Genomic DNA, 18,624 nt, shown 5'->3' on the forward strand with positions numbered 1-18,624 from the left:
TGTGTCTGCGAATTGGGGCAAGTTATCTAATTGGAATGCATACTCCCAAGGTTAAGAGAAGTGACACCTCTTTCCATACAAAATGTACTGATCTCAGGCAATAAGAGAGGAAACATACTCTGTCTTTGGAATCTAGCACAGACCTGAAATTCTTGCCCTGTTGTTTTAAGGCCCCCTTCTTCAAAGGACTCTTGCCTGACTCAATAATTTAGACCGTTTGCCAAGTGCTAGACATATTTTATTGTCACACTATATAAATAGCAAGCAAAAGTAAGTTGAGCTGCCTTACAGTTTTTGATTTTTCTTCTGTAGAGCAATGAGAAACCAGCTGACAGTCGCCAGTAGCTACCTCTGGCTATCATCTGGAGGTACAGGCGACTCGTATGTGCCCAAGCACCAACTCTATATGCCAGCATCTCGGACGTAGAACATTTCTATAACTCCCTATGGGATGTTCTAAATTCCTAGATAACTTCAGCCTACCAATAATATTTTTAATTTTTTTTATAGAGTACCCAATTTGTTTTTTTCCAATAAGGGGCAATTTAGCGTGGTCAATCCATCTACCCTGCACATCTTTGGGTTGTGAGGGCGAAACCCACGCAGACACTGGGAGAATGTGAAAACTCCACACAGACAGTGACGCAGGGCCGGGATCAAACCTGGGACCTCAGTGCTGTGAAGCAGCAGTGCTAACCACTGCACCACTGATGCCGTGCCTGCCAATAACGTAAGCTACTTTACAGTGATTATAGTTTCTCCTTTGTCAAAGCGGGAGAAAAATGGACATCAACCTAGAAAGTTTGAGGAACAGGAAGAGTATATGAATACCAGTAAAAGACATTTGAAGTGCAGGCCAATTTTTTATTTTATTATACCCAACAATAACTATGCTGTTATTATATGTTTAAATGTAATATTGAATAAATGAGGCCTGGCATTAGTGTGATTGTGTTATTTCTGCAGTAAATGGGCTACACCCATTAATGGATCCAGAAAAAATAAATGTGTGTCTGCTCAGGTTGTTACTTTATCCCCATTTTGGTTGGGGCCTATTCCTTTTAGTGGGCCTGTTCTAAAGTGTGTCCCCTACTTTTGTGGCACAAATAGTCAGTGAGGAAGCTACGTCTAATTCTGCAACCATGACATAAGTTCACTCCTTGTCCTGCACCAAGAGGAAAGATCTTGCGTACAGTGTGGCCTGGCAACATGTTGGTGTGATGGTGTTGTGCACAAATTGTAAATCTGTATTTTTCTCATTAGCTGCGATTGACTTGCCAATTTTATAGGGTCTACACCTATCACAGAGATTGTTCTTTCAGAGGTTGAATGCTGGCAGCTAGAGGCCCATCACAAATGAATCCAGTCCCAGTCCTAGTCCTGCCCAATGTTAAAACTGTGAATCATTACTAGGATAAACAGGCAAAGGTGAAAGGTCATATTTGAACTGGTATTGTACAGCTTCAGTTGGTGTTCCCCAGGAAATTGCATGTTGCATGTTTCATGGGTGATTAGTATTCTCATGCTTGAGGCTTGAATATGTTTTTTAAGCTATTCGTTATGACTGTTGCCAAAATGTGCCTTTCCTCAGTTATTTCTTGTTGCAAATCCAAATTGACTTGTTGCAATTCTGATTGGCATCTTCAAGCATCCTGCAGCTTTGTCTCCTGGAAGTTTGTAATAACCACAGTTTAATGTTGAACAAAAAGTAAATCCCTAAACTTTAGCTGGAATTGCATCACAATGATTTCCAACCATAATGATGGCATGGATTTTCTGATGAAATTAGAAATGAAATATAAGAAAGTAATAATGTACAAATAACCAGGGCTTGTTGCTAGAGTCCAAAAATGTTGTGATTTATTATTTTAGGTTACAATGTTGCAGTGACTCCGGTGATCAAAACATTCCCCCATCAGTTTAGAGATTTGGAATAAAAAAAGATTTTATTTTAAATGGCTGCCTCCTTGCTTATCAAGAAACTTCTCAGCATGGCAGCACAAGTGGATAGCACTGTGGCTTCACGGCGCAAGGGTCCCAGGTTCGATTCCCCGCTGGGTCACTGTGCGGAGTCTGCACATTCTCCCCGTGTCTGCGTGGGTTTCCTCCGGGTGCTCCGGCTTCCTCCCACAGTCCAAAGACGTGCAGGTTAGGTGGATTGGCCATGATAAATTGCCCTTTGTGACCAAAAAGGTTAGGGGGGGGGGTTATTGGGTTATGGGGATGGGGTGAAAGTGAGGGCTTAAGTGGGTCGGTGCAGACTCGATTCTGCACTGTATGTTCTATGTTCTCCTGTCCCCTCGAACAAAAAAAAATCAGCCACATTACTTGTGCAGAGTCGAAAAACGTGACTAGACAATTCACTGAGATTGGTATTTCATCTTTGTTTTCATATGATAGTTTTCTAAATGAGTAATTATGTGCACTGGATTGGAAAATTGCAAATGTCACTTGATTATATAACTGCTAGAGAAGAAGTTACAACAGATTTGTCAGTCTAATGTCAGTGATGAAAAATTAGTAAATCTCACATTTGGGACAGAAGCACTAGGACTAAAATGAGTTGATGAGTTTGATGAATGTCATATTCAAGGTCGCACAGATTATGAATATGGATGTTTCTGTGGCATTTCAGAAGACATTTGGTGAAGTTCTGATTAAGATTTGTAGAAAAAAACAGAATACAGAAGAGAAGAGTAAGGATACAGTTTGTTCTGAATGACTGGATGTGACTAGTGGTGTTCCCGCAGCTGGGGCCTTGGCTTTTTGCCATAATTGTCAATGAGTTGGATGAAGGAATAGAGTTGCATAATCCAAGTTTTCAGATGACACCATTTGCATGTTGGGCACAGTAAGTTACAAATATAGTGACAGAATAAGTGACAGGGCATAATTGTGATGGCAAAGCTCAATGTTGGGAAGTGTGGAATCATCCATTTTGGATCCAAGAAAGATGAATCAAAATCTTTTGTTTTTGAGGGTGAGAGACCAGGAACTGTTGGTGGAGCAGAAGATTTGGATGTCCACGTATACCCACAGCGTGAAGCTAGAGCGAAGGTTCCTGGAATGTTGCCCTTGATCTAGAGTGGGGTGGGGAAAGTTTTGAATATAAAGTAAAGGGAATGATCATTGACTGCAGCCGTGCCTTCAACACCATAATCCCAGCCAAGGTCATTTCCAAGCTCCAAAACCTAGGACCTGGCTCCTTCCTTTGCAACTGGATCCTCGACTTACTGACCCACATACCGCAATCAGTAAGGATAAACAAAGCCACCTCCATCATAGTCCTCAATACCGGAACCCTGTAAAGATGTGTGCTTAGCCCCCTATGCTCCCTGTGTGGCAAGGCTCCAACTCTACAAGTTTGCTGATGACACGACTGTAGTGGTTCAGACCTCAAACAACAAGTATAGGAGGGAGATGGAGAACCTCGTGGTATGGTGCAAGGGCAGCAATTCCTCCTCAATGTCAACAAAACAAAGGAGCTGGTCATCGACTTCAGGGAGCAAAGTGTCGTGCACGCCCCTGTCTGTATCAATGGTGCCAAGGTGGAGATGGTTGACGGCTTCAAATTCCTAGGTGTAAACATCACCAACAAGTACCCAAATCATTTTTTCCAATTAAGAGGCAGTTTTAACATGGCCAATCCAACTACCCTGCACACCTTTGGGTTGTGGGGTGAAACCCACACAAACACGGAGAATGTGCAAACTCCACACGTACAGTGACCTAGAGCCGGTATCGAACCTGGGACCTCGGTGCCGTGAGGCAGCCGTGCTACCACCGTGCTGCCCCAAACATCACTAATCTGTCCTGGTCACTCGTGATGATGCTACGACCAAGAAAGCACAACTGTGCCTATGCTTCCTCTGGAAATTAAGGAAATGTGTGCCCACAACAACTCTTGCCAATTTCTACAGATGTACCATAGAAAGCATCCTATCTGATTGCATCACAGCTTGGTAAGGCAACTGCTCGGCCCAAGACGGTAAGAAACTTCAGAGAGTTGTGAACACAGCCCAGTCCATCACACGAATCTGCCTCCCACCCATTGACTCTCCCGCTGCATTGGGAAAGCAGGCAGCCTAAGGAAGACCCATCTTACCTGGCCTATTCTCTCCTCCAACCTCTTCCATTGGGCAGAAGATACAAAAGTTTGAGAATACATGCCAATAGATGGGGAAGCAGCGCTTTTTAAATGTTACCAGGCTCCTGAACGACCCTCTTGGGGTCTGAACTGATTTTGTGGACTGAACTGATCTTCTACACATCATCTCTACAGTTGTAGCATATATATACTGTATACTTCGCCCTATGTTTATGTATTTTCATTATGTAGCCTCATGTATTTATCGTATGTTCTATGTTTTCATGTATGGAGTGATCTGCCTGAACTATGGGCAGAATAATATTTTTCACTGTACCGCAGTGCACATGACAAATCTAAATAATGCTTCACTTTTGTAGCGCCTTGGTTGGACCCTGTCAGGAGTGCTGCATTTAGTGGTGGGTGCCACTCTGCAGGAAGAATATATTCATCTTGGAGGGGATGCGTTGCAAATTCCTCAAAATGATAATTTGGTTATTACAGCGTATGAGCTGAGGGATGAATAGAAACTGAGGTAATTGATAGGTCATCGGGAGCAGAATGGTAACCACCAGAAAAGGAACCACCAGAAAGGGATCTGAGCTAGGTTAAAGTAGAGTGACACATTCCTGATAGAAGGCCAGAAAAATTAAGTGCCGGTTATATAATATAAATACGTTTACTCATGTTTCTTGAGTGATGTCCTCTATTTGGGTCTGGCATGGATGGCCCACAGGAGAAGCTAAGTCGGCCACAACACTCTGCTTTGGTTTCAGGCTGCCTTGCCATTACCCTTATTTTCAAAAATGGCCTCTGACAAAAATATGCTGAGGAGTTTCCCATGGCAACCCGACCTTTTATGTCCTGTCTTTTTAGGATTTTTTTTTAAATTTTAGAGTACCCAATTATTTTTTTTTCCAATTATGGGGCAATTTAGCGTGGGCCAATCCACCTAACCTGCACATCTTTGGGTTTGTGGGGGCGAAATCCACGCAGACACGGGGAGAATGTGCAAACTCCACACGGACAATGGGCCATGGTTCGAACCCGGGTCCTCAGCGCCGTAGGCAGCAATGCTAACCACTGTGCCACCGTGCTGCCCTTGTCTTTTTAGGATTGATGTGGGGTGTTCAAATTTTTCCTTCAATCAGAGTCCTGATTGCCTCAGTTTAAACGGTCCTTGTGCAACACCCACAAGTTTTGAAAAAAGGCAGGTATGTGGAATGTGAAGTATTTTAAAGTAGGCTGACTCGAATTAGAACAGGTTTTCCAGCATACTTGAGTAAACTGGTTCAGTATATCTGCCATGCATCGTGTTCACACAACAAATTAGAGGAATTTATTTTTTGATTGGAACTTTGGACCTACTGAATCTTTATCTAATTATTCTCACTGCCCTGCTGGCTCTTCCCCACCTCCCTGCATTTTACATGCTTTAAATGTTTGCCACCTCTTCCTAGCAAAAGATGCCATGATCTCTGACCTGTGACAAAACATTCCATATACTTCAACCCACTTGCATTTAACCTCTTCCCTATTTAACATTAATAGCTTCCCGTCCCTATTTTAAATTGCATGCTCTCTCTATGCTGAGGACTGAATTCCACACTCTTAACAGAAGATGCCATTAATCTCTTTCAAAATCCCTTCACCAGAATCGCCACCTGGATGAAATATCTTTTCCAATATTCACTAACTGTCATAATTTTAAAGTATCAAGTGTAGCTTTCTCTGCTTTAGTAAAACAGTACCAATAATTCAATGGTCTTGGACCATTACCCACTCCGAGGATCATTCTGATAAATCTATCCTCTTTTTATGGTCATTTCCGTTCTTTGGGACACCCAAAGCTTCACATTGTACTCTATGGTGGGCAAGCAACTATTGACACCTTCCATTTGTGCATCAAACTGGCGCAGTAGATGAAAATTCTATTTACATTTGTTTGTTTAGATCAGTTTGGTTTTATTCTTAAAACTGCTTTTAAAGGGGATTGCATGTGACTTGCTGAAATTTTATTCCAAACTTATTTTATGGAAATGCTGCACTGAGCTCTTCACCTTGATTTATTGGTTTATTTTGTCTTTCTTCCATTCTCTGTGCTCATGCCCTCATTGTTTCTGAATTCAGTTTATTCTGAAACTGCAGATTTAATGGTTTCTAAATACTTATACCATATAAAGCCAGCTTGTACCTAGTTAATAGAAAAGGTATACCAGATACTTTGTGGTGCTTCTGATGTAAAACTGGTATCACATTAGATCCTTTGATGAAACCGCTTACTAGGAAGTAACTTACATTTTGCAGGACTGAAATACTCCTGAGGAGAATTTTGTACGCTGCTGGAAATGTCCTTCAAAGAACTGACAGCGAGAGCTGTGCTCCTGTATGATGAATGGCTTAAAGATGCAGGTAAGTGCTTTTCAGTGCAGACAAGAATTGGGAAAAAGATGATATTTTAGATATTGAGCTATCTTTGAACCTGGCAAGGGAGGAGTGGGGTTTGCTGTTTGGTGGAGGGGGGTGCAGTGCATTTGGAGAGTTTGTGGCACGCTTGCTCTGTGTCCTACTTTTTTTGTCTCGGCCACCTAGTGCTGAGTGCCCCTAATTTCTCATGTCTATGCTTTTGAAAGTCCTTTAATTACCTGCAAGTTATTGGAGCCACATGGTGGTTGAAGAAATGAATGCAGAAGTTAGTATATGCTCAACTCACCTGATTTATTTCCAAGGAGGAAGGAGTCCTGAAGAGAACAGGAAAACCTGATCAAGTCTGGGACAGTGCCAGGATCATGTCCTTGTAGAATAGAACCCAAATAATGAAACACCCCAAACAATATAAATCTGCTGTCAGATCTGGTTCACAAGCTTTGCAAGTTGCTGCTGTGACAAGGGGTTGTTAATGACCACCTAAGTAGCATTGCTCCCCTCTGAGCCCACCCAGATTGTACATAGAATTATCGTCATCGGCGGTAGGCGAGATGCAGATTTGAAGTTACTATCAGATCAACCATGCTCTTATTAAATGGTGGAGCAGGCTCGAAGGGCTAAATGGCCATTGCCTGCTTTTGGATCGTACATAAAGCAATTTTCCAGGATAAAAGTTTTTCATAATCTCTAATGGTACCTTGCCTACTATTGATCTAATAATCGTTATTGAGCTTTGTATTTTTTAAAGCAAAATATGAAACTCCATGTATGAACAGGGTGGGCTCATTAAAAGTTAAAGTTAAGTTGCAAGATTTTCTGAGGGTGGTGACTTCATTCTGAGGGTGGTGACTTCATGCTGAAATACTATGTAGGTGGCAACAATAGCCCCTTGTCATGACTGCAATTTGCAAATTTTGTGAATCGGAACTGAGTCAGCAGACTTGCATTATTTGGGGTATTTCATTATTTGGGCTGTGTTCTAGAACAGTGGTTCCCAACCTTTTTCAGTAACGGGGCACACTTCAATGAGACAAACAATTCCACGGCACACCCATATTTTTCAGCTGAATTGCCCTACAATGTGGTAGCTAACCAGCAGTGGCCAAAGATTCAGCAATCCGCTACAAACAGTATTTCCTCATTGCATGGCTATTCATCCTGTGTGCTCAGTTTAAATCCGCATTCTGACTAAACTTCAGTTTAATTCAAGGCCGTTGTACTCCAGTGCAACAATAATTTACAGGTAAAATGCGAATAGGTATCAGACATATAGATATACCAATCAATACCAACCAGAACAAACATTGCTGCACTATAATATAACTGGTGCCCACTATATGAAAGCCAACTTTCTTGTATTTACTAATTTAAATGTCAATTCTAAACACCTAAATCAGTTTATTGTAATGCATGGTACATGCTTGTAATTGCGAGGCGAGAATTTAGTTTCACAGTGCTCAACAAGACGCATTTATTTGCTCCCCTTAAACAACATATGGTTTACATTTACATAATTTTTGTGTTACTTTGTAACTGTAACATAGAACAATACAGCGCAGTACAGGCCCTTCGGCCCACGATGTTGCACCGAAACAAAAGCCATCTAACCTACACTATGCCATTATCATCCATATGTTTATCCAATAAACTTTTAAATGCCCTCAATGTTGGCGAGTTCACTACTGTAGTAGGTAGGGCATTCCACGGCCTCACTACTCTTTGCGTAAAGAACCTACCTCTGACCTCTGTCCTATATCTATTACCCCTCAGTTTAAAGTTATGTCCCCTCGTGCCAGCCATATCCATCCGCGGGAGAAGGCTCTCACTGTCCACCCTATCCAACCCCCTGATCATTTTGTATGCCTCTATTAAGTCTCCTCTTAACCTTCTTCTCTCCAACGAAAACAACCTCAAGTCCGTCAGCCTTTCCTCATAAGATTTTCCCTCCATACCAGGCAACATCCTGGTAAATCTCCTCTGCACCCGCTCCAAAGCCTCCACGTCCTTCCTATAATGCGGTGACCAGAACTGTACGCAATACTCCAAATGCGGCCGTACCAGAGTTTTGTACAGCTGCAACATGACCTCCTGACTCCGGAACTCAATCCCTCTACCAATAAAGGCCAACACTCCATAGGCCTTCTTCACCACCCTATCAACCTGGGTGGCAACTTTCAGGGATCTATGTACATGAACACCTAGATCCCTCTGCTCATCCACACTTTCAAGAACTTTTCCATTAGCCAAATATTCCACATTCCTGTTATTCCTTCCAAAGTGAATCACCTCACACTTCTACATTAAACTCCATTTGCCACCTCTCAGCCCAGCTCTGCAGCTTATCTATATCCCTCTGTAACCTGCTACTTCCTTCCACACTATCGACAACACCACCGACTTTAGTATCGTCTGCAAATTTACTCACCCACCCTTCTGCGCCTTCCTCTAGGTCATTGATAAAAATGACAAACAGCAACGGCCCCAGAACAGATCCTTGTGGTACTCCACTTGTGACTGAACTCCATTCTGAACATTTCCCATCAACCACCACCCTCTTGTCTTCTTTCAGCTAGCCAATTTCTGATCCACATCTCTAAATCACCCTCAATCCCCAGCCTCCGTATTTTCTGCAATAGCCTACCGTGGGGAACCTTATCAAACGCTTTGCTGAAATCCATATACACCACATCAACTGCTCTACCCTCATCTACCTGTTCAGTCACCTTCTCAAAGAACTCGATAAGGTTTGTGAGGCATGACCTACCCTTCACAAAGCCATGCTGACTATCCCTGATCATATTATTCCTATGTAGATGATTATAAATCTTGTCTCTTATAATCCCCTCCAAGACTTTACCCACTACAGACGTGAGGCTCACCGGTCTATAGTTGCCGGGGTTGTCTCTGCTCCCCTTTTTGAACAAAGGGACCACATTTGCTATCCTCCAGTCCTCTGGCACTATTCCTGTAGCCAATGATGACATAAAAATCAAAGCCAATGGTCCAGCAATCTCTTCCCTGGCCTCCCAGAGAATCCTAGGATAAATCCCATCAGGTCCCGGGGACTTATCTATTTTTAGCCTGTCCAGAATTGCCAACACCTCTTCCCTACGTACCTCAATGCCATCTAATCTATTTACCTGGAGCTCAGCATTCTCCTCCACAACATTATCTTTTTCCTGAGTGAATACTGACGAAAAATATTCATTTAGTATCTCGCCTATCTCTTCAGAATCTACACACAACTTCCCATCCCTGTCCTTGACTGGTCCTACTCTTTCCCTAGTCATTCGCTTATTCCTGACATACCTATAGAAAGCTTTTGGGTTTTCCTTGATCCTTCCTGCCAAATACTTCTCATGTCCCCTCCTTGCTCGTCTTAGCTCTCTCTTTAGATCCTTCCTCGCTACCTTGTAACTATCCATCGCCCAAACTGAAACTTCACACCTTATCTTCACATAGGCCTCCTTCTTCCTCTTAACAAGAGATTCCACTTCTTTGGTAAACCACGGTTCCCTCGCTCGGCACCTTCCTCCCTGCCTGACCGGTACATACTTATCAAGAACACGCAGTAGCTGATCCTTGAACAAGCTCCACTTATCCAGTGTGTCCAACGCTTGCAGCCTACTTCTCCACCTTATCCCCCCCAAGTCACGTCTAATGGCATCGTAATTTCCCTTCCCCCAGCTATAACTCTTGCCCTGCGGTGTATACTTATCCCTTTCTATCCTCAACGTAAACGTCACCGAATTGTGGTCACTGTCCCCAAAGTGCTCACCTACCTCCAAATCCAACACCTGGCCTGGTTCATTACCCAAAACCAAATCCAATGATGCCTCTCCTCTTGTTGGCCTGTCAACATATTGTGTCAGGAAACCCTCCTGCACACACTGTACAAAAAACGACCCATCTAATGTACTCGAACTATATCTTTTCCAGTCAATATTTGGAAAGTTAAAGTCTCCCATATAATAACTACCCTGTTACTTTCGCTCTTATCCAGGATCATCCTCGCCATCCTTTTCTCTACATCCCTAGAACTATTTGGAGGCTGATAGAAGACTCCCAACAGTGTGACCTCTCCTTTCATGTTTCTAACCTCAGCCCATACTACCTCGGAAGATGAGTCCCCATCTAGCATCCTCTCCGCCACCGTAATACTGCTCTTGACTAGCAGCGCCACACCTCCCCCTCTTTTGCCTCCTTCTCTGAGCTTACTAAAACACCTAAACCCCGGAACCTGCAACATCCATTCCTGTCCCTGCTCTATCCATGTCTCCGAAATGGCCACAACATCGAAGTCCCAGGTACCAACCCATGCTGCCAGTTCCCCTACCTTATTTTGTATACTCCTGGCATTGAAGTAGACACACTTCAAACCACCTACCTGAACACTGGCCCCCTCCTGCGACGTCAAATCTGAGCTCCTGACCTCTATACTCTCATTCTCCCTTACCCTAAAACTACAATCCAGGTTCCCATGCCCCTGCTGCATTAGTTTAAACCCCCCCCAAAGAGCACTAACAAATCTCCCCCCCAGGATATTTGTGCCCCGCAGGTTCAGATGTAGACCATCCTGTCTGTAGAGGTCCCACCTTCCCCAGAAAGAGCCCCAGTTATCCAGAAATCTGAATCCCTCCCGCCTGCACCATCCCTGTAGCCACGTGTTTAATTGCTCTCTCTCCCTATTCCTCATCTCACTATCACGTGGCACGGGCAACAACCCAGAGATAACAACTCTGTTTGTTCTAGCTCTGAGCTTCCATCCTAGCTCCCTGAAAGCCTGCCTGACATCCTTATCCCCTTTCCTACCTATGTCGTTAGTGCCAATGTGGACCACGACTTGGGGCTGCTCCCCCTCCCCCTTAAGGACCCGGAAAACACGATCCGAGACATCACGTACCCTTGCACCTGGGAGGCAACATACCAAACGTGAGTCTCTCACGCTCCCACAAAATCTCCTATCTCCTATCTGTGCCCCTGACTATCGAGTCCCCAATTACTAATGCTCTGCTCCTCCCCCCTTCCCTTCTGAGCAACAGGGACAGACTCCGTGCCAGAGGCCCGTACCCCATGGCTTACCCCTGGTAAGGTCCGTGTCCCCCCCCCCCCCCCCCCAACAAGTATCCAAAGCGGTATACTTGTTTCTCAGGGGAACGACCGCAGGGGATCCCTGCACTGACTGTTTTTTCCCAGTCCCTCTTACAGTTACCCATCTATCTACAATCTTTGGTGTAACTAATTCCCTGAAGCTGCTATCTATGACCCCCTCCGCCTCCCGAATGATCCGAAGTTCTTCCAACTCCAGCTCCAGTTCCCTAACTCGGTCTTGGAGGAGCTGGAGATGGCAGCACTTCCTGCAGGTAAAATCAGCAGGGACACTAACGGCATCCCTCACCTCAAACATCCTGCAGGAGGAACATTGCACTCCCTTCCCTGCCATCCCTCTAACTTTCTACCAAGATCTGGATAACAACTAAATTAAATTTTTTATAATAAAAAAAAAATATTAATAACAATAATAAAATATGGTACTTACCTCACACCAATGGGTTTTATTATTAGGTTAGAGGAGGAGGGCGGGTGGGAGACACTACACGTGTAGTGTCTCGGGTTTCCTCTCCACCAGAATTTATTGGTGAGGGTCTTCCCAGAAGTCTGCGGGTCGACTTCCTGTTCCCACCTTAAGCACTAAAATTAAAAAAAAAAAAAAAATTTGAAGGAGAGACTTACCTCCCAGAAATCACTTCCGCACTGCCCCCGCTGAAATGGACTAGCCTGCTCCGTTCCTGCTGAAATCGACTTGGCCTGCAAGGTAAGTAAGTTAATCAGTACTTACCTCACCCAGGCAGCGACCTTTTAAACGGTCCCCTCTGCCTCGCAGCTCCCGCGCTTTTTCAAATTCCCGCGCTGATTCTAAGGTCCCAGCTCTCACTCCCGAACTAAACAGCTGACCTGCAAGGTAAGTAGGTTAATCAGTACTTACCTCACCCAGGCAGCGACCTTTTAAACGGTCCCCTCTGCCTCGCATATTCCTGCTGAGTGCCAAACAATAGCAATATATTTAATATTAGATAATTACTGCACACTTTACAAAGATTATTTTGGGCACTTAAGTGGGCGATACTGACAACATAAAGTTTTACTGTCACTATTAGATTGAAACATTTCTCTTTTGTCAATTGATGATTCCTAAATGCAACACTCTGTCAACAATATACATGATCTTAATGTGAACTGAGTTCTCCTTGGCCACCTGTAGGTAGATTGAGACTGCACTGCTGAGCAGATATTTGAAATGAAGTGCTCCACAACTAAAATTAACCTTGTACGTGAGGTAACTTGCATCAGGCCGTACAGGGCATTTAAAAAAACAACAGATTTATATTTGATATTATGGAGCGGATGAAAAGGCACAAATTTGTCTTATTGTATAGTTTTTCCTGGTCGTATCCTGTAGTAAACATAACAGACAAAGGCTCCCAAAAAGCAGAGGAACAGCAACCGCTTCTCTCTGGTTATTTTCTTCATCGAGGATTGGTCGCCTTGCCCGACATCACTTTATGATTAGCCGGTGATCCAACATGGAAGGCCCTGCTTTTGGCCCTCTCTGAACCCCCCACCCATCGCGGAGTCAACCACAGTGCAAGCGCACCTTGAGGTCAGCTCCACCGCAACAACCTCGGCCAGGCCTATCAAACCCTGCATTCCTTTCTTCAACCACCATATGAGGCTGCTATACCAAGAGAAAGCCGAAACATTTTGCGCTCGCACTGGGCCAGTTTTAGTCATTCATTTAAGGAATAATATAAATTATGAAATTGGAGCAAATTAAGATGAGCACAACTATATATTCTTTTTGTAGATCCCAGAGTTGAAGACTGGCCACTAATGTCTTCTCCACTCCCACAAACCATTATCCTTGGAGTCTACATCTACTTTGTAACCTTTTTTGGACCAAAACTAATGGAGAACAGGAAGCCGCTGAAGTTGAAGCAAATAATGATTATGTACAATTTTTCCATGGTGATCTTGTCACTGTATATGTGTTATGAAGTGAGTATTTTCTATTCAACATACTTTTGTAAAACTCCCATCGTTTAGTTTATTATTGATGAAATTCATTGTGTTGACTTAGCACGGTAAAGCTGTTAGTCGCTCGTCTGAAAGGATTAAACTGCAAGTTCATGTTTTCTTCTGTGAGCGTACATTGCACATTGCTCTGCTTTTTCATTTTGTCCACTTTCACAGCAAACTATTTCCCATTCTTGCTTTTCTCCATGGTACAACATTTTTACTTTTGAGTCTCCTTGGTGTGCAGTGAGTTATCACACCATTTTCAACTAAATTGAGCCCTAGTACTGTTGGCTCATAGGTGCAAAAAACACCTACAATTCCAGGATCGTGTTGAAGGGCAGGTGTAATACGATGAGTGTGTGTGACCGAGTCTCGGATGCTCACTCACTGACCCTCGCCCCCCCCAAGAGCCCAAGAGAGTCCATGACAGTTTGCGCCCGTTAGGGCGAGATGAGAATCCTGAGCCTGGGAGTGAGCCAGACTTATGGATATATTCTGCTACCCTCTGTCTTTTCGTCCCTCTCACTCTCTTGCCTCTCTCTCTCTCTCTCTCTCTCTCTCTCTCTTGCCTCTCGCGCCTCTCTCTCTCTCGCGCCTTGGTCTCTCTCTCTCGCGCCTCGGTCTCTCTCTCTCGCGCCTCGGTCTCTCTCTCTCGCGCCTCGGTCTCTCTCTCTCGCGCCTCGGTCTCTCTCTCTCGCGCCTCGGTCTCTCTCTCTCGCGCCTCGGTCTCTCTCTCTCGCGCCTCGGTCTCTCTCTCTCGCGCCTCGGTCTCTCTCTCTCGCGCCTCGGTCTCTCTCTCTCGCGCCTCGGTCTCTCTCTCTCGCGCCTCGGACTCTCTCTCTCTCGCGCCTCGGTCTCTCTCTCTCGCGCCTGGGACTCTCTCTCTCTCGCGCCTCGGTCTCTCTCTCTCGCGCCTGGGACTCTCTCTCTCTCGCGCCTCGGTCTCTCTCTCTCGCGCCTCGGTCTCTCTCTCTCGCGCCTCGGTCTCTCTCTCTCGCGCCTCGGTCTCTCTCTCTCGCGCCTCGGTCTCTCTCTCTCGCGCCTCGGTCTCTCTCTCTCGCGCCTCGGTCTCTCTCTCTCGCGCCTCGGTCTCTCTCTCTCGCGCCTCGGTCTCTCTCTCTCGCGCCTCGGTCTCTCTCTCTCGCGCCTCGGTCTCTCGCGCCTCGGTCTCTCTCTCTCGCGCCTCGGTCTCTCTCTCTCGCGCCTCGGTCTCTCTCTCTCGCGCCTCGGTCTCTCTCTCTCGCGCCTCGGTCTCTCTCTCTCGCGCCTCGGTCTCTCTCTCTCGCGCCTCGGTCTCTCTCTCTCGCGCCTCGGTCTCTCTCTCTCGCGCCTCGGTCTCTCTCTCTGGCGCCTCGGTCTCTCTCTCTGGCGCCTCGGTCTCTCTCTCTGGCGCCTCGGTCTCTCTCTCTGGCGCCTCGGTCTCTCTCTCTGGCGCCTTTCTCCCTCTCTCTGGCGCCTCTCTCCCCCTCTGGCGCCTCTCTCCCCCTCTGGCGCCTCTCTCCCCCTCTGGCGCCTCTCTCCCCCTCTGGCGCCTCTCTCCCCCTCTGGCGCCTCTCTCGCCCTCTGGCGCCTCTCTCGCCCTCTGGCGCCTCTCTCGCCCTCTGGCGCCTCTCCCTCCCTCTGGCGCCTCTCCCTTCCTCTGGCGCCTCTCCCTTCCTCTGGCGCCTTTCCCTCCCCTCTGGCGCCTCTGTCTCCCTCTGGCGCCTCTCCCTTCCTCTGGCGCCTCTCCCTCTCTCTGGCGCCTCTGTCTCCCTCCCTCCCTCTGGCGCCTCTGTCTCCCTCCCTCCCTCTGGCGCCTCTGTCTCCCTCCCTCCCTCTGGCGCCTCTGTCTCCCTCCCTCCCTCTGGCGCCTCTGTCTCCCTCCCTCCCTCTGGCGCCTCTGTCTCCCTCCCTCCCTCTGGCGCCTCTGTCTCCCTCCCTCCCTCTGGCGCCTCTGTCTCCCTCCCTCCCTCTGGCGCCTCTGTCTCCCTCCCTCCCTCTGGCGCCTCTGTCTCCCTCCCTCCCTCTGGCGCCTCTGTCTCCCTCCCTCCCTCTGGCGCCTCTGTCTCCCTCCCTCCCTCTGGCGCCTCTGTCTCCCTCCCTCCCTCTGGCGCCTCTGTCTCCCTCCCTCCCTCTGGCGCCTCTGTCTCCCTCCCTCCCTCTGGCGCCTCTGTCTCCCTCCCTCCCTCTGGCGCCTCTGTCTCCCTCCCTCCCTCTGGCGCCTCTGTCTCCCTCCCTCCCTCTGGCGCCTCTGTCTCCCTCCCTCCCTCTGGCGCCTCTGTCTCCCTCCCTCCCTCTGGCGCCTCTGTCTCCCTCCCTCCCTCTGGCGCCTCTGTCTCCCTCCCTCCCTCTGGCGCCTCTGTCTCCTCCCTCCCTCTGGCGCCTCTGTCTCCCTCCCTCCCTCTGGCGCCTCTGTCTCCCTCCCTCCCTCTGGCGCCTCTGTCTCCCTCCCTCCCTCTGGCGCCTCTGTCTCCCTCCCTCCCTCTGGCGCCTCTGTCTCCCTCCCTCCCTCTGGCGCCTCTGTCTCCCTCCCTCCCTCTGGCGCCTCTGTCTCCCTCCCTCCCTCTGGCGCCTCTGTCTCCCTCCCTCCCTCTGGCGCCTCTGTCTCCCTCCCTCCCTCTGGCGCCTCTGTCTCCCTCCCTCCCTCTGGCGCCTCTGTCTCCCTCCCTCCCTCTGGCGCCTCTGTCTCCCTCCCTCCCTCTGGCGCCTCTGTCTCCCTCCCTCCCTCTGGCGCCTCTGTCTCCCTCCCTCCCTCTGGCGCCTCTGTCTCCCTCCCTCCCTCTGGCGCCTCTGTCTCCCTCCCTCCCTCTGGCGCCTCTGTCTCCCCTCCTCCCTCTGGCGCCTCTGTCTCCCTCCCTCCCTCTGGCGCCTCTGTCTCCCTCCCTCCCTCTGGCGCCTCTGTCTCCCTCCCTCCCTCTGGCGCCTCTGTCTCCCTCCCTCCCTCTGGCGCTCTGTCTCCCTCCCTCCCTCTCTGGCGCCTCTGTCTCCCTCCCTCCCTCTGGCGCCTCTGTCTCCCCCTCCCTCTGGCGCCTCTGTCTCCCTCCCTCCCTCTGGCGCCTCTGTCCTCCCTCCCTCCCTCTGGCGCCTCTGTCTCCCTCCCTCCCTCTGGCGCCTCTGTCTCCCTCCCTCCCTCTGGACGCCGCTGTCTCCCTCCCTCCCTCTGGCGCCTCTGTCTCCCTCCCTCCCTCTGGCGCCTCTGTCTCCCTCCCTCCCTCTGGCGCCTCTGTCTCCCTCCCTCCCTCTGGCGCCTCTGTCTCCCTCCCTCCCTCTGGGCGCCTCTGTCTCCCTCCCTCCCTCTGGCGCCTCTGTCTCCCTCCCTCCCTCTGGCGCCTCTGTCTCCCTCCCTCCCTCTGGCGCCTCTGTCTCCTCCCCTCCCTCTGGCGCCTCTGTCTCCCTCCCTCCCTCTGGCGCCTCTGTCTCCCTCCCTCCCTCTGGCGCCTCTGTCTCCCTCCCTCCCTCTGGCGCCTCTGTCTCCCTCCCTCCCTCTGGCGCCTCTGTCTCCCTCCCTCCCTCTGGCGCCTCTGTCTCCCTCCCTCCCTCTGGCGCCTCTGTCTCCCTCCCTCCCTCTGGCGCCTCTGTCTCCCTCCCTCCCTCTGGCGCCTCTGTCTCCCTCCCTCCTCTGGCGCCTCTGTCTCCCTCCCTCCCTCTGGCGCCTCTGTCTCCCTCCCTCCCTCTGGCGCCTCTGTCTCCCTCCCTCCCTCTGGCGCCTCTGTCTCCCTCCCTCCCGTCTCGCCCGTCTCTCTCTCTCTCTCTCTCGCCCGTCTCTCTCTCTCTCTCTCGCCCGTCTCTCTCTCTCTCTCTCGCCCGTCTCTCTCTCTCTCTCTCGCCCGTCTCTCTCTCTCTCTCTCGCCCGTCTCTCTCTCTCGCCCGTCTCTCTCTCTCTCTCTCGCCCGTCTCTCTCTCTCTCTCTCGCCCGTCTCTCTCTCTCTCTCTCGCCCGTCTCTCTCTCTCTCTCTCGCCCGTCTCTCTCTCTCTCTCTCGCCCGTCTCTCTCTCTCTCTCTCTCTCTCGCCCGTCTCTCTCTCTCTCGCCCGTCTCTCTCTCTCTCTCGCCCGTCTCTCTCTCTCTCGCCCGTCTCTCTCTCTCGCCCGTCTCTCTCGCCCGTCTCTCTCTCTCTCGCCTCTCTCGCGCGCCCGCCCTCTCTCTCTCTCTCTCTCTCTCTCTCTCGCGCGCCCGCCCCACTCTCTCTCTCTCTCTCTCTCTCTCTCTCTCGCGCGCCCGCCCCTCTCGCGCATAAATCATTCCTAGCTGTCCTATAAACTTCAAGCACTTTGTTTGGAATTTGCTTGCTTGCAGGTGCAAGGGCCAACAAGAGATTTAATGTGAATGCAATACTAAAATCTATTTTTGTATATATCCCAAGTGTTTTGTGCATTTATTCTGGTACTGGTTTAGGTTTGATTCTTGGCTATCATTTTGAATTTATATTATATTTGACCTCATCCTTTGGGTGTAGGTTTTTGATTCTGCAGGTGACATTGGGATTGGAGTATGAATAACTCTGATCCTGGACTCAAATCTAGACTGGGCTCTGATATAAAATTGGTATTTTGTATGACAAGGTTGTGCAGGTGTTGAAAAGAAATTTTGCAACCAAATTGAGTTAGCAGCACATTTGGTGTATAAGCAAATATTAACACCCCTCTGATAGTATGGGTATCTTGCAGTAATTATCTTTTTTGGTTGCTTTACCAATTACCAGTTTCTTATGTCTGGCTGGGCGACTGGGTATTCATTCCACTGTGACCTTGTGGATTACTCCAGGTCACCAAAGGCCCTCAGGGTAAGTAAATATTCAGCTGCCCTTTTTCAGTTCTGCTTCAAACATATCAAGGTTTCTGATTTAATCTACCATGGTCAGTTCCGAAAGTTGTAGGGAAAGAGCAGAGGCACGTGGATTCACAACCGACTGCCAGAAAAACAACCGGCTATGTTAAAAACTAAATGTTCTGGCTGAACAAAGTGCGGAAGTACAGGCTTGCCACTTTTTAATTATTTCAGTTTATTAGGAAACTCGCCACAAATTTTAATTTTTATTCTCATGCAGCTAGAATC

At 48.3% G+C, this 18,624-nt stretch overlaps 1 protein-coding gene across 1 annotated transcript in view; it reads left to right on the forward strand.

Moving 5' to 3' along the window:
• Positions 1–18,624, forward strand: part of elovl7a (ELOVL fatty acid elongase 7a) — a 75,318-nt gene that overhangs the window by 39,805 nt on the left and 16,889 nt on the right. The window contains exons 2-4 of the mRNA XM_072496980.1: positions 6,395–6,499; positions 13,380–13,570; positions 18,272–18,352. Of these exons, the coding sequence (XP_072353081.1) occupies positions 6,436–6,499; positions 13,380–13,570; positions 18,272–18,352 (336 nt within the window). The 5' untranslated portion in view covers positions 6,395–6,435. The remainder of the gene's footprint in view (positions 1–6,394; positions 6,500–13,379; positions 13,571–18,271; positions 18,353–18,624) is intronic.

The sequence above is a fragment of the Scyliorhinus torazame genome, chromosome 3, assembly GCF_047496885.1.
Source record: "Scyliorhinus torazame isolate Kashiwa2021f chromosome 3, sScyTor2.1, whole genome shotgun sequence".
In the NCBI taxonomy this organism is placed as follows: Eukaryota; Metazoa; Chordata; class Chondrichthyes; order Carcharhiniformes; family Scyliorhinidae; genus Scyliorhinus; species Scyliorhinus torazame.